Source organism: Bubalus kerabau, chromosome 12, assembly GCF_029407905.1.
Source record: "Bubalus kerabau isolate K-KA32 ecotype Philippines breed swamp buffalo chromosome 12, PCC_UOA_SB_1v2, whole genome shotgun sequence".
Taxonomy (NCBI): Eukaryota; Metazoa; Chordata; class Mammalia; order Artiodactyla; family Bovidae; genus Bubalus; species Bubalus kerabau.
Window position 1 is genome coordinate 75,911,002 of NC_073635.1, and position 16,903 is coordinate 75,927,904.

The 16,903-nt window shown below is 40.5% G+C and overlaps 1 protein-coding gene across 1 annotated transcript in view; it reads right to left on the reverse strand.

Annotated features, from left to right (window-relative positions):
- The window catches only part of LOC129624250 (ATP-binding cassette sub-family C member 4-like), a 180,227-nt gene that overhangs the window by 101,688 nt on the left and 61,636 nt on the right, over positions 1 to 16,903 (reverse strand). The window contains exons 12-14 of the mRNA XM_055541910.1: positions 8,055 to 8,149; positions 7,745 to 7,831; positions 756 to 852 (exon numbers count right to left, since the gene is read on the reverse strand). Of these exons, the coding sequence (XP_055397885.1) occupies positions 756 to 852; positions 7,745 to 7,831; positions 8,055 to 8,149 (279 nt within the window). The remainder of the gene's footprint in view (positions 1 to 755; positions 853 to 7,744; positions 7,832 to 8,054; positions 8,150 to 16,903) is intronic.

Below are 16,903 nucleotides of genomic sequence, written 5' to 3' on the forward strand. Positions count from 1 at the left end.
AACCTGCCAGGTCAGCTCCTTCCTTAGGACCCCCTGCTTCAGACCCGCCTACCCCAGGTGATTGCATGGCCCCCACCTTCATGTCACTCAGGCCACATGAGGCACCAGCTCTTTAAGCAGGCAGCCAGGATATCAGCTCCATCCCTATCTCTTTGTCACATTTGTCCCCATAAGAACAGGAGCCCCATAAAGCAGAGCTTTATCGTCCTGCTGCACAGGCTCCCACACATATCAGGCATGGAAAGAGACAGTGAAATCAGCAACTGGGGACACCAGCAGAGTGGGCGTCTCTGACCCGGGTGCTCAGATACCCAACCTCACTTCTGGTGTTAAGGGAAGATGCTCTTTAGCAAACTGCGTATGACAATCACGTGGATATAAACAAGTCTTAGTATCTCTAATTTCCAAATAATATACTTTGATTTAAATCCTGGAAGGGGAAAACAAAAAGTTCTATATAAAATAGCATCATTATCCTTAACAAATTTCACAAGAACAGTGATGACTCAGTAACCCTGTGGTAGCACTTTTATACACTTTAGGGTTTATGTGGCTCAGAGTATAGTAGTGACATTTCTATAGGTTTTTGGATTCATTGTCAAAGGCTTGAACACAAACTTTGAGAAGAAGAAGCTGTAAAACTGAGGGAGAAGAAGGTGTTTACCATGAACCCAAGGGGAGCGACCTGCTGAGAGGCCTGGCTTTCAGCACACCTGAGTGCTAGCAAGTTCCACAGGCTTCTAGAAATTACTTACAGCTTTCAATATCAGAATCCAACTTGCAGCTTTTAGGTACTGCCACTGATGCGTCACTAAGATTGTGATCTTCTCCCTCAAGGCTTGACAAATATACCTACAAACGTAAAACGTACAGTATACAAAAGCACATTAATGGGGCTGCTCCAAATTGGAAACATATTTTGTAAACATGAGACAAAGACAACACAGCAAAGATCTGTAGTTTAAATACCAAATCAATAATACAAATTGAATAAACATAAATCAATAAATCTGACTAGGTCCTCACAGTCATCAGCAGCAAACTTTAAAGAATAGTTATGCTAAAAAATTCTATAAAGCAATCCCGTGAAGAAGGCACTAACAGCTAAGGCTTTTTTGCCTAAAACTCAGCTTAACCCATTTACATGTTTCATAAAGAAAAACAACTAATACTGAAATTCCAAAACTTGACTGAACTAAAACACTTTTATCTCTATGCAGAATCCCAGGGATGGGGGAGCCTGGTGGGCTGCCGTCTATGGGGTCACACAGAGTAGGACACGACTGAAGCGACTTAGCAGCAGCAGCAGCAGCAGGAATGGAAATGAGGAATCTATGTCATATAAAAATGTGTACATTTATCTTAGGCAGTTTTCTAGGTGATTATTCATGATTAATGATGTACATATTGCAACAAAAAAAATAGATTCTTGGTAACTTTTGCCAGAGTGCATTTTTCAGATACTTCTTCCAAAATAGTACTAGACAGAAAATTAATGCCAGTGTGGCGTCCATCAGTCTCTACAATATCCCCAGTCCCATCCAGGAAGAAAGTCTTTTTTCATTCGGACTGAACACCTTCCAAACATGAAAATGACAGAACGGAATCCAAATCACAGCAGGAATCATCCAACAGCAGCGTTAGTTTCTTTTCTACAATAAAAAAACTGCTGCTACATTCTAAATGCAGACCCCCAGGAAGTGGTGACAGTCCCATCTAGGAAGTAATTTTTTTTTTTTTTTATTTGCACTGAAAACTTTCTGAATGTGAAAATGAAAGATGAGAGTCCAAATAGTCCCAATCAGAGGGAAAAATCACCCAAGGCTCAAAGGACACACAATTTTCTTAGCCAAGACCCCCTCAGAATTCAAACCTCAGTGTGTGTGTGTGTGTGTTCTTCTCATAGTACCCCTCAGACTGCTCCTACATTTTAAAGGCGGATCCTTAGGGACTCAGCCCCATTTTCACCCCAGAGGGTCTACAGCCCCTCCAAGGAAGAGAGTGGGTGGGACCAGGACCCCAGTGACCACGGGCTGGGCTCCAGGCAGGTATTCTGGGAGCCCGAGCCCCTCGTAGCGCAAATCTCAGGGACCTGGGCCAGAGCTCAGCTTGTGAGTTAGTCAGATGAAGAGTCTGGAGGCAGCGGACTGCAGCTCAGTCCCTCTCATGAGCCTGATAAGTGACTAAACTTCAGACGCTTTTTAGGGGACTTCCCAGGTGATACTTCCAGTGGTTGGGAATCCATGTGAAAATGCAGGGGACACAGGTTAGATCCCTGGCAGCCTGGTAGGGGGACTAAGATCCCACATGCCTCAGAGTGCCTGAGCCTGTGCATCACAGCTAGAGAGGCTGTGTGTCGCCAACGGAAGATCCCACATGAAGCAAGAAGATCCTGTGTGCTGCAACTAGGACCCAATGCAGTCAAATAAATACATAAAAATTAATTAATTAAATATAATACTATTTCTCCAAACCACTCTACTTTCCAAGTTTTTAGAGTAAAGATTTCCAAGTCATGCCATAAAAATGACTGATTCAACAGTCAGTTGTTTAATTGTTATTAATATGTAAGGGCTGGGTTAATCTTAAAATAACCATATGAAAGTGAAGTCCCTCAGTCATGTCCGACTCTTTGTGATCCCATGGACTCTAGCCTACCAGGATCCTCTGTCCATGGGATTTTCCAGGCAAGAGTACTGGAGTGGGTTGCCATTTCCTTCTCCAGGGGATCTTCCTGACCCAGGGATTGAACCTGGGTCTCCCACATTGTAGGCAGACACTTTACTGTCTGAGCCAGCAGGGAAGTCTAGAAGTATGGAAGTACACTAGTTTGGAAGTACACCAGGAATTATAATACCACGTATAATTCTATAATGGGCTCTGTTAAGAGTAGACACATCCAATGGTACAGGGATGTGTACCAAATAAAACAAAAAAGACAGAGTCCCCACCTTCATTCATCCAGTCAGCAGAGGTTTGTGAGCCAGGCACTGTCCTACATGCCAAGGATACACCCACTGGTCAAGACAGGAGATAAAATTATATACCATATAAACATGAACATAAGAATGAGTATAGAAAATGCCCTTTCAGGCCATGACATGTGCTGTGAAGAAAAAGAAAGGGGGGCTGCTGTCTTAAATAGGGAGACACGGGAGCCCTGAGACTCTCTGGGGAAACATCCCTGGAAGAAGACACAGCAGGTGCAAGGGTCCTGGGACAGAACAAGCCAGGCTGAGGCACCTCCCTGCATTCACAGCTTATGGGGGCTTGGGAGGGTATTCATAAATGGTCAAGTGCAGCCCTCTGTGGGCTGTGGGAAGACAGGGGGCACAGGTACCCACTGGAGGAGCAGGGGGAATGGCAGGACCCGTTTTTCACCTTTTTTCTGTGCCCTGACACACTGTTCCCTAGCTTAGGGGCAGAGGGACCAGAATATACAGACAGACAGGGGTGATAAAAAAGTGAAAATGAAAGTGTCAGTTGCTGAGTCATGTGTGACTCTGTGACCATGGACTGTAGCCTGCCAGGCTCCTTTGTCCATGGGGTTCTTCAGGCAAGAATACTGGAGTGGGTAGCCATTCCCTTCTCCAGGGAGGGATGAGAAAGGGCCACCACAAAGCCAGCACAGCTGGAAAGGCTGATGGGAACAGACGGCAAAGAAGCCTGTTCTCTGTTTGAGGACCTGGAGCTGTATCCTGAACATGGTTGGCAGGGGGGTTTCTGAAGGGCTGGAGCAGGAGGGTGAGCTGTGTAGACAGCAATGTGGGAGTCTGATCAGAACAGACCCGAAGACCTGATAACACAGGATGCAGGGGTTTGGTGATATGGGGCTGACACATGTTAAAATCCAAGTTAGACACAGGTAACACTGCATCAGTTCCTGTAAGGCCGCTAACCTTCTGTATGTGATAGAACCCACATAATGTCTGCAATATATAGATGTAAATTCACAGAACCTTAATAAACTTGGATGTATATTCACAACTGAAGGAAACTGTTAACAGCAAGTAGAGTGCGATTCATTCACTTGTAATGTAAAAGAATCCCCATTACTAATACAAAATGCTCCCTGGTGTGCTACAGTCCATGGGGTCACAAAGAGTAGGACACAACTGAGTGACTGAACAATAACCCCAGTACTAAGCTTTGACATGCCCACCATCACTCATAGCATATTATTCCATCCAACTTTCTAACTAGAGAACATTCTCCCCTTGCTGCTGAGTGACTTCATAAACTGCCTTCATGCTCTCTGCTTCAAGTTTCCCTAGAGAATGTGGCTGTGATTAGCAAGCAACAGTCTAAACAAGCTTGCTTCCATCAAGTGTACATTTCAAGTCATTAAACCCAAAATGTTTAAGAAAACTTTACAAATACTTCCTGTGTTTGAATAAGAACTTGGGAGAACTACTGTGATCAGCACACCGTTCTCAGCAATCAGAATGCCTCCCTCTCCCCTCCCCGTGACACAGATGCGATGGCCAGCAGAAACTGTTCAGGAAATGATGGACAACTTGTGCAGCCTCACATAAGATGGGGTGGCAGACATTTGAAGGTTCAGGTCAGGGTCCTGGGAAGAGGGAGCCTAAGCTACTCATGATGCCAGGAGGGTGGGGGTGGGGAATCCCTGTCACAGCACTAGCCCCAGTCACTCAACTCATGACAAGTCACAAGGCACTTCTCTAAGGGAAAATTCATCCAGGATCAAAACAGCATGGGAAAGGAGGGGCAGATTAGAGAACTGGAGGCCATGCCATGTGTCAGCTCCTCTGCTACCTTGGATTCTGAAAGATTCGATTCTACTATGCAGTCTTTTTTTTTAAATTGTGGTAAAATATGTCGTTGATGTTTTTCAGCCCCTAAGTTATGTCTTACTCTTTGCAACCCCATGGATTGTAGCCCACCCGACTCCTCTGTTCATGGGATTCTCCAAGCAAGAATACTTGAGTGGGTTGCCATTTCCTTCACCAGGGGATCTTCCCAACCCAGGGATCCAATCTGCATCTCCTGCTTGGCAGGTGGATTGTTTACCACTGAGTCACCAGGGAAGCCCCGTAGTAAAATATACCTAACATGAAATTTACCATTTCTGCCATTTTAAGCATACAGTTGAGTGGCATTAAGTACATTCACATTGTGCAGCCATCACCAAAATTTATCTCCACAACTCATGCCAGCACTAAGCATGTTTTTCATACGGGCAGGTTCCATCAAAGTTTAACAACCTCTGCTTAGTAGATGTGGAATCCCAGCTCCTCGTGTCCAGAGGTCAGAGCTCCTCATACATCGGCTGACTCTGCTGAAGTTTCTATTCTGTTACTCTGGACCTGCTGTAAATCAGTCATGTCCTTAAAATTCAGTTGCTGACATCTTAGCCATTAGTACCTTAGAATTTCATGACAGGGACTTTAAAGGAGTAACTGTTACCCTTAATCACTCTGGGCCTAATTTAATCTGACTGGTGAGCTTAGATGAATAAGAGACTAAGACACAAAGGCAGAGACACAGGCTTGTAAATCAGTGAAGTTAGAACATACCCTCTCACCACCCACCAATATAAACTTAAAATGACTTAACTTAAACTTAAAACATGACACCATAAAACTTCTAGAAGAGAACACAGGTAAAATATTCTCTGACATAAATAATATCTATGTTTTCTTAGGTCAGTCTCCCAAGACAATAGAAATAAAAACAAAATAAACAAATAGGACCTAATCAAATGTACAAGCTTTTGCACAGCAAAGAAAACCATCAGAAAACAAAAAGACAACATACAGAATGGGAGAAAATATTTCCAAATGATGCAACTGACAAGGGGGTAATCTGAAAAATATACAAATACTTTATACAATTCAATAACAAACACAAACAACCCAGTTGAAAAATTAGCAGAACTAAACAGACATTTCTCCTAAGGATATATATATATATATAGATAGATAGATAGATAGATAGACAGATAGATAGATAGATATAGATATAGATATAGATGGCCAATAGGCACATGAAAAGGTGTTTAACATTGTGAATTATTAGAGAAATGCAAATCAAAACTACAGTGAAGTATGACTTCACACCAGTCAGAATGGCCATCATTAAAATAACAATGGCTAGAAAGGATATAAAGAAAATAGAACCTTCCTACACTGTACAGGAGCTGACGATGGACAGGGAGGCCTGGCGTGCTGCAGTCCATGGGTCTCCAAGTCAGACACAACTGAGCGACTGAAATGAACTGAAACTGTTAGTGGGAATGTAAGTTGGTAGAGGCAATATGGAAAACAGTTTGGAGGTTCCTGGAAAAATTAAAAATAGAATTATCCTATAATCTAGCAATCTCACTCCTAGGCATATATCCAGATAAAACCACAAACAGACACATGCACCTCTATGCTCGTAGAAGCACTATTCACAACACCGAAGACATGGGAACAACCTAAATGTCAACTGACAGGTGAATGGATAAAAAAAAAAGCAAAAAAAAAATGCCATTTTCAGAAACATGAGTGGACCTGGAGATTATCATACTAAGTGAAGTAAGTCAGAAAGGGAAAGACAAATATCAATATGATATCACTTATATGTGGAATATAAAATATTGCAAAAATGACACTATCTGCAAAACAGAAACAGATTTACAGACTTAGAGAACAGACTCTGATGTAGAATAAATCATTCTTAAATTCTAGACTTTACTAAGTATTTTCAAACATACAGAATAATAAGCATAAAACAAGGGTCTTTCCAATCAGTACTGAAAACTTTGCTTCTCACATGTCTTAAAAAAATGATGGAGGATTAACAGATTAACAGATAAAGAAGCTATGGTACATATATACAATGGTATACTACTCAGCCATAAAAAGGAATGCATTCGAGTCAGTTCTAATTAGATGGACGAACCTAGAGCCTATTATACAGAGTGAAGTAAGTCAGAAAGAGAAATATAAATATCGTATACTAACACATATATATGGAATCTAAAAGCATGGTACTGATGAATTTAAGTTCAGGGCAGCAATGGAGAAACACACATACAGAAATGACCTAACGACACAGGGCTGAGGGAAGGAGGGAGAGGGTGAGATGTATGCAAAAGTAGCATGGAAACTTATATTACCAAATGTAAATGGATAGCCAATGGGAATTTGTTTTATGACTCAAGGAACTGAAACAGGGGTTCTGTGACAAAGAATGGATGGGGTGGGAGATGGGAGGGAGGTTTGGGCAGGAGGAAACATGGATGTAACTATGGCTGATTCTTGTTGATATATAACAGAAAACCACAAAATACTGTAAAGCAATTATCCTTCAATTTAAATATAGAAAGAAAGAAAAGAAAAAAAAATGATGAAGGAAAAGAACTACCAGCCAAGTACCAGGTTACCAAGACCTGATCTCTGACTTAAAAACCATATATCTTTCTTATTCCTCAGGTCTGGATCCATCAACTGCAATTTGCAGGGGGAAATCTGCCATCTATCCCTCGCTCCGTAAAGCACGGACCCCACTGGTCTCCACACAATGGAAGCACCTGCTGTATTGTCCTTTCTTGACCTCATGAAGATACAAGATCTCTCTATAATGGATCTTCTGTGGAAGGAAGAGACGGGGAGAGGGACACCAGGGCAGAATGAGCTGAATCTCCTGAAGCACAAAGGCTTTCCTGAGCTCTCTTCTCTGATCTCTACAGGGTTCCTGGAAAGCAGAGATGATAGAAACACAGGAGCAAACTCACTGTTCGAACAAGTGTCTGCTGACTCCTGCATCCACTGCACTGAATGGATCATCCAGGAGGTAGATGTCTGCATCCTGATACATGGCTCTAGAAAATGTAGAGAGATGTCAGGAGAATATACTTCACATTGCCTGGGGCTCATCTCTGAATCATGATGATGTCCAATAACTCCATGTTCATTCCAAGAGTCCATAGAAAGAACCAAGACCCTGCTTCACCAAGGCCCACCTGGTGAGCGGGGTCTGCGTGCTCACGTCCACTAGCAGCCGCGGAGGAGGAGGGGCAGGATGGCAACTGAAACCCCATTTACCTGGCGAGGCTGACCCGGGCTTTCTGTCCTTCACTCAGCGGGGTTCCTCTGTCTCCTATCAAAGTTTGATCTCCATCCTCCAGAAGCCATAAATCCTATGTGGAGAAAGAAAAGGGAAAGAGAATAAGATTTAAAATGTATTCTCCTCCTCTCATAGCTCAGTTGGTAAAGAATCCACCCGCAATCAGGAGACCCCAGTTCAATTCCTGGGTCAGTAAGATCTGCTGGAGAAGGGATAGGCTACCCACTCCAGTATTCTTGGGCTTCCCTTGTGGCTCAGCTGGTAAAGAATACACTTCCGAGGGGAGGAGCCAAGATGGCGGAGGAGTAGGACGGGGAGAACACTTTCTCCCCCACAAATTCATCAAAAGAGCATTTAAACGTCGAGTAAATTCCACAAAACAACTTCTGAATGCCAGCAGAGGACATCAGGCACCCAGAAAAGCAACCCAACTCTTCGAAAGGAGGTAGGAAAAAAATATAAAAGACAAAAAAAGAGACAAAAGAGGGAGGGACGGAGTTCCATCCCGGGAAGGGAGTCTTAAAAAGAGAGAAGTTTCCAAACACCAGGAAACCTTCTCACTGCTGAATCTGTGCCGAGCTTTGGAAGCACAGAGGGCAACATAAAAGGGAGGGAAAAAAATAAATAAACAATTAAAAATCGCAGATTGTGAGCCCTACGGTAACTCCCCCAGCGGAGAAGCAGTGCAGACACCTGCACACGACATTAGCAAGCGGGGGCTGGGCAGGGAAGCACGGCGCGGGCTGTGTCCCTTAGAGTAAGAATCGGCCCGAATGTCCTGAGCGCTATTTGAGCGAAATAATTTGGGCTAGCAAACCAGACTGTGGGATATCTACCATGCGAAAAGCCAGCCCTAACCTAAGACACCGCCAGGCCCGCACACAGAACAAAGGACTGAACTGAGATAGCCGGTTGCAGACCTTCCCCCTCCGGTGACAGGCAGCCAGAGCCGGAAGGGGGCAATCGCAGCCCAGGAGAGACACTATCTATAAAACTGTAAGCAGGCTTCTTTGCTAACTAAAACTTCTTGGGGGTCTGGACGGTCAACATCTGCCTGAGAAGGTGCGCCGGTTTTACACCCAGATAACTGAGTGGTGGGGAGGCGATAAGTCGCAGCATTGGCGCCCGCCAAACACATCACCTGAGCTGCTCGGATCTGGGAAGAGCACAAAACGCAGGCCCAACTGAGTCTGCACCTCTGAGGACTACCCGAGTGCCTGAACCTGAGCGGCTTGGACCTGGGAGCTCAGCCCAGGGCCGGCCTCTGTTCCCGGCGGAACAACCTAGAGCCCGAGCAGTGTGGGCAGGGAGGCTACACGCACCATGAGCGGGGGCAGACCCAGTGTGGCTGAGGCACTGCGAGCGCACGCCAGTGTTATCTGTTTGCAGCATCCCTCCCTCCCTCCCCACAGCGCGGCTGAAAAAGTGAGCCTAAATAAAATTAAAAAAATAGTGTCCTCCACCGTCCCCTTTGTGTCAGGGCAGGAACCAGACACTGAAGAGACCAGCAAACAGAAGAAGCTATAACAGAGGGAAACACCTTGGAAGCTACAGGCCATAGATTAAAACCCCGTGGTTACTACAGACTACATAGGATCTTGAGAAATATAAGTCAGAGCAAGGAACTAGCCAAAAATGAACTGAACCCACAATACTCACAACAAAACCAGAGAAAGACCTAGATATATTTTTACTATTTTTACGATCAATCTTTCTTTTTTTTCTTTTTTTTTTAATTAAAAAAAAAATTAAGTCCTCTGTTGTCCTTTAATTTTCACTTTTATAACTATTACTTTGCAACAACAACAAAAAAAGACCCTATTTTTTTTTCTTCTTCAGCAAACTTCATATATATATTTTATAATTTTTTGACCGTGTTTTTTTTTTTTTTTTTTCTTTTTCTTCTTTTCTTTAACATTGTATTTTTGAAATTCCAAACTCGACTCTAGATTTTTAATTTTAGCCTTTTGGTATATGTTATCAATTTTGTACCTATAGTTTTTTCATAATTTCTGTGACTTTTTTTTCCCTCTGTTTCTTTCTCTTCTTCTTTTGTATAACATCGTATATCTGCAATTCCAAACTCTACTCAAGATTTTTAATTTATGCTTTTTGGTATTTGATATCAATTTTTTACCTGTATTTTCCTTATAATTTTTGTGACATTGTTTTTGTTGGTTTTTTGGTTTTCTCTCTTTATTTTTCCTCTTCTTTTTTTTAACATTGTATTTTTGAAATTCCAAACTCTACTCTAGATTTTTAACTTTTGCTTTTTGGTATTAGTTATCAATTTTGTACCTGTAGTTTCTTTATAATTTTCGCGACCTTGTTTGTTTTTCTTTGTTTGTTTTTTCTCTCTTTCTTTTCCTTCTTTTCTTTAACATCGTATTTTTGAAATTCCAAACTCTACTCTAGATTTTTAATTTTAGCCTTTTGGTATATGTTATCAGTTTTGTACATATAGTTTTTTTTTATAATTTCTGTGACTTTTTTTTTGTTTTTCTTTTTTTTTCCCTCTGTTTCTTTCTCTTCTTCTTTTATATAACATCGTATATCTGCAATTCCAAACTCTACTCAAGATTTTTAATTTATGCTTTTTGGTATTTGATATCAATTTTGTACCTGTATTTTCTTTATAATTTTTGCAACATTGTTTTTGTTGGTTTGTTTGTTTTCTCTCTTTATTTTTCTTCTTCTTTTCCAAACTCTACTCTAGATTTTTAATTTTTGCTTTTTGGTATTAGTTATCAATTTTGTACCTGTAGTTTCTTTATAATTTTCACAACCTTGTTTGTTTTTCTTTGTTTGTTTTTTCTCTTTCTTTTCCTTCTTCTTTTCATTAACATTGCATTTTTGAAATTCCAAACTCTACTCTAGATTTTTAATTTTTGCTTTTATGTATTTGTTACCAATTTTGTACCTTTAAGAACCCAATCTTCAGGACCCATTTTTCACTAGAGAACGAGATTACTGGCTTGACTGCTCTCTCTCTCTTTGGACTCTCCATTTTCTCCACCAGGTCGCCTGTATCTCCTCCCTAACCCCTCTCTACTCTACCCAACTCTATGAATTTCTGTGTGTTCCAGACGGTGGAGAACACTTAGGGAACTGATTACTGGCTGGATCTGTCTCCCTCCTTTTCATTTCCCCCTTTTATCCTTCTGGCCACCTCTGTCTCCTGCCTCCTTCTTCTCTTCTCTGTATAACTCCGTGAACATCTCTGAGCGGTCCAGTTGTGGAGTGCACATAAGGAAGTGACTACTGGCTAGCCCACCCTCTCCACTATTGATTCCACCTCATCTCATTTGGGTCAACTCTAACTCCCTCCTCCCACTTCTCTTCTCCATGTAACGCTGTGAACCTCTCTGAGTGACCCTCACAGTAGAGAAACTTTTCATCTTTAACGTAGATGTTTTATCAATGGTGCTGTATAGAAGGAGAAGTTTTGAAACTACTGTAAAAATAAGACCGATAACTGGAAGTAGGAGGCTTAAGTCCAAACCCTGACTCCAGGGAACTCCTGACTCCAAGGAACATTAATTGACAGGAGCTCATCAAACACCTCCATACCGACACTGAAACCAAGCACCACACAAGGGCCAACAAGTTCCAGGGCAAGACATACCAAGCAAATTCTCCAGCAACAAAGGAACACAGCCCTGAACTTCAAGATACAGGCTGCCCAAAGTCACCCCCAAACCATAAACATCTCATAACTCATTACTGGACATTTCATTACACTCCAGAGAGAAGAAATACAGCTCCATCCACCAGAACATCGACACAACCTTCCCTAACCAGGAAACCTTGACAAGCCACCTGTACAAACCCACACACAGTGATGAAACGCCACAATAAAGAGAACTCCACAAACTGCCAGAATACAGAAAGGACACCCCAAACTCAGCAATTTAAACAAGATGAAGAGACAGAGGAATAGCCAGCAGATAAAGGAACAGGATAAATGCCCACCAAACCAAACAAAAGAGGAAGAGATAGGGAATCTACCTGATAAAGAATTCCGAATAATGATAGTGAAATTGATCCAAAATCTTGAAATTAAAATGGAATCACAGATAAATAGCCTGGAGGCAAGGATTGAGAAGATGCAAGAAAGGTTTAACAAGGACTTAGAAGAAATAAAAAAGAGTCAATATATAATGAATAATGCAATAAGTGAAATTAAAAACACTCTGGAGGCAACAAATAGTAGAATAACAGAGGCAGAAGATAGGATTAGTGAATTAGAAGATAGAATGGTAGAAATAAATGAATCAGAGAGGATAAAAGAAAAACGAATTAAAAGAAATTAGGACAATCTCAGAGACCTCCAGGACAATATTAAACGCTACAACATTCGAATCATAGGGGTCCCAGAAGAAGAAGACAAAAAGAAAGACCATGAGAAAATACTGGAGGAGATCATAGTTGAAAACTTCCCTAAAATGGGGAAGGAAATAATCACCCAAGTTCAAGAAACCCAGAGAGTCCCAAACAGGATAAACCCAAGGCGAAACACCCCAAGACACATACTAATCAAATTAACAAAGATCAAACACAAAGAACAAATATTAAAAGCAGCAAGGGAAAAACAACAAATAACACACAAGGGAATACCCATAAGGATAACAGCTGATCTTTCAATAGAAACTCTTCAAGCCAGGAGGGAATGGCAAGACATACTTAAAATGATGAAAGAAAATAACCTACAGCCCAGATTATTGTACCCAGCAAGGATCTCATTCAAGTATGAAGGAGAAATCAAAAGCTTTTCAGACAAGCAAAAGCTGAGAGAATTCTGCACCACCAAACCAGCTCTCCAACAAATACTAAAGGATATTCTCTAGACAGGAAACACAAAAACGGTGTATAAATTTGAACCCAAAACAATAAAGTAAATGGCAACGGGATCATACTTATCAGTAATTACCTTAAACGTAAATGGGTTGAATGCCCCAACCAAAAGACAAAGACTGGCTGAATGGATACAAAAACAAGACCCCTACATATGTTGTCTACAAGAGACCCACCTCAAAACAGGGGACACATACAGACTGAAAGTGAAGGGCTGGAAAAAGATTTTCCATGCAAATAGGGACCAAAAGAAAGCAGGAGTAGCAATACTTATATCAGATAAAATAGACTTTAAAACAAAGGCTGTGAGAAGAGACAAAGATGGTCACTACATAATGATCAAAGGATCAATCCAAGAGGAAGATATAACAATTATAAATATATATGCACCCAACACGGGAGCACCGCAGTATGTAAGACAAATGCTAACAAGTATGAAAGAAGAAATTAACAATAACACAATAATAGTGGGAGACTTTAACACCCCACTCATACCTATGGATAGATCAACTAAACAGAAAATTAACAAGGAAACACAAACTTTAAACGATACAATAGACCAGTTAGACCTAATTGATATCTATAGGACATTTCATCCCAAAACAATGAATTTCACCTTTTTCTCAAGCGCACATGGAACCTTCTCCAGGATAGATCACATCCTGGGCCATAAAGCTAGCCTTGGTAAATTCAAAAAAAATAGAAATCATTCCAAGCATCTTTTCTGACCACAATGCAGTAAGATTAGATCTCAATTACAAGAGAAAAACTATTAAAAATTCCAACATATGGAGGCTAAACAACACGCTGCTGAATAACCAACAAATCACAGAAGAAATCAAAAAAGAAATCAAAATGTGCATAGAAACGAATGAAAATGAAAACACAACAACCCAAAACCTGTGGGACATGGTAAAAGCAGTCCTAAGGGCAAAGTTCATAGCAATACAGGCACACCTCAAGAAACAAGAAAAAAGTCAAATAAATAACCTAACTCTACACCTAAAGCAACTAGAAAAGGAAGAAATGAAGAACCCCAGGGTTAGTAGAAGGAAAGAAATCTTAAAACTTAGAGCAGAAATAAATGCAAAAGAAACAAAAGAGATCATAGCAAAAATCAACAAAACCAAAAGCTGGTTCTTTGAAAGGATAAATAAAATTGACAAACCATTAGTCAGACTCATCAAGAAACAAAGGGAGAAAAATCAAATCAATAAAATTAGAAATGAAAATGGAGAGATCACAACAGACAACACAGAAATACAAAGGATCATAAGAGAGTACTATCAACAATTATATGCCAATAAAATGGACAACGTGGAAGAAATGGACAAATTCTTAGAAAAGTACAACTTTCCAAAACTGGACCAGGAAGAAATAGAAAATCTTAACAGACCCATCAAAAGCACGGAAATTGAAACTGTAATCAAAAATCTTCCAGCAAACAAAAGCCCAGGTCCAGACGGCTTCACAGCTGAATTATACCAAAAATTTAGAGAAGAGCTAACACCTATCCTGCTCAAACTCTTCCAGAAAATTGCAGAGCAAGGTAAACTTCCAAACTCATTCTATGAGGCCACCATCACCCTAATACCAAAACCTGACAAAGACCCCACAAGAAAAGAAAACTACAGGCCAATATCACTGATGAACATAGATGCAAAAATCCTTAACAAAATTCTAGCAATCAGAATCCAACAACACATTAAAAAGATCATACACCATGACCAAGTGGGCTTTATCCCAGGGATGCAAGGATTCTTCAATATCTGCAAATTAATCAATGTAATACACCACATTAACAAATTGAAAAATAAAAACCATATGATTATCTCAATAGATGCAGAGAAAGCCTTTGACAAAATTCAACATCCATTTATGATCAAAACTCTCCAGAAAGCAGGAATAGAAGGAACATACCTCAACATAATCAAAGCTATATATGACAAACCCACAGCAAACATTATCCTCAATGGTGAAAAATTGAAAGCATTTCCTCTAAAGTCAGGAACAAGACAAGGGTGCCCACTTTCACCATTACTATTCAACATAGTTTTGGAAGTTTTGGCCATAGCAATCAGAGCAGAAAAAGAAATAAAAGGAATCCAAATTGGAAAAGAAGAAGTAAAGCTCTCACTGTTTGCAGATGACATGATCCTCTACATAGAAAACCCTAAAGACTCCACCAGAAAATTACTAGAACTAATCAATGACTATAGTAAAGTTGCAGGATATAAAATCAACACCCAGAAATCCCTTGCATTCCTATACACTAATAATGAGAAAACAGAAAGAGAAATTAAGGAAACAATTCCATTCACCATTGCAACGGAAAGAATAAAATACTTAGGAATATATCTACCTAAAGAAACTAAAGACCTATACATAGAAAACTATAAAACACTGGTGAAAGAAATCAAAGAGGACACTAACAGGTGGAGAAATATACCATGTTCATGGATTGGAAGAATCAATATAGTGAAAATGAGTATACTACCCAAAGCAATCTATAGATTCAATGCAATCCCTATCAAGCTACCAACAGTATTCTTCACAGAGCTAGAACAAATAATTTCCCAATTTGTATGGAAATACAAAAAACCTCAAGTAGCCAAAGCGATCTTGAGAAAGAAGAACGGAACTGGAGGAATCAACCTACCTGACTTCAGGCTCTACTACAAAGCCACAGTTATCAAGACAGTATGGTACTGGCACAAAGACAGAAATATAGATCAATGGAACAAAATAGAAAGCCCAGAGATAAATCCACGCACATATGGACACCTTATCTTTGACAAAGGAGGCAAGAATATACAATGGATTAAAGACAATCTCTTTAACAAGTGGTGCTGGGAAAACTGGTCAACCACTTGTCAAAGAATGAAACTAGAACACTTTTTAACACCATACACAAAAATAAACTCAAAATGGATTAAAGATCTAAATGTAAGACCAGAAACTATAAAACTCCTAGAGGAGAACATAGGCAAAACACTCTCTGACATACATCACAGCAGGATCCTCTATGACCCACCTCCCAGAATATTGGAAATAAAAGCAAAAATAAACAAATGGGGCCTAATTAACCTTAAAAGCTTCTGCACATCAAAGCAAACTATTAGCAAGGTGAAAAGACAGCCTTCAGAATGGGAGAAGATAATAGCAAATGAAGCAACTGACAAACAACTAATCTCGAGAATATACAAGCAACTCCTACAGTTCAACTCCAGAAAAATAAATGACCCAATCAAAAAATGGGCCAAATAACTAAATAGACATTTCTCCAAAGAAGACATACAGATGGCTAACAAACACATGAAAAGATGCTCAACATCACTCATTATCAGAGAATTGCAAATCAAAACCACTATGAGGTACCATTTCACACCAGTCAGAATGGCTGCGATCCAAAAGTCTACAAGTAATAAATGCTGGAGAGGGTGTGGAGAAAAGGGAACCCTCTTACACTGTTGGTGGGAATGCAAACTAGTACAGCCACTATGGAGAACAGTGTGGAGATTCCTTAAAAAACTGGAAATAGAACTGCCTTATGATCCAGCAATCCCACTGCTGGGCATACACACTGAGGAAACCAGAAGGGAAAGAGACACGTGTACCCCAGTGTTCATCGCGGCACTGTTTATAATAGACAGGACATGGAAGCAACCTAGATGTCCATCAGCAGATGAATGGATAAGAAAGCTGTGTTACATATACACAATGGAGTATTACTCAGCCATTAAAAAGAATACATTTGAATCAGTTCTAATGAGGTGGATGAAACTGGAGCCTATTATACAGAGTGAAGTAAGCCAGAAAGAAAAACACCAATACAGTATACTAACGCATATATATGGAATTTAGAAAGATGGTAACAATAACCCTGTGTACGAGACAGCAAAAGAGACACTGATGTATAGAACAGTCTTATGGACTCTGAGAGAGAGGGAGAGGGTGGGAAGATTTGGGAGAA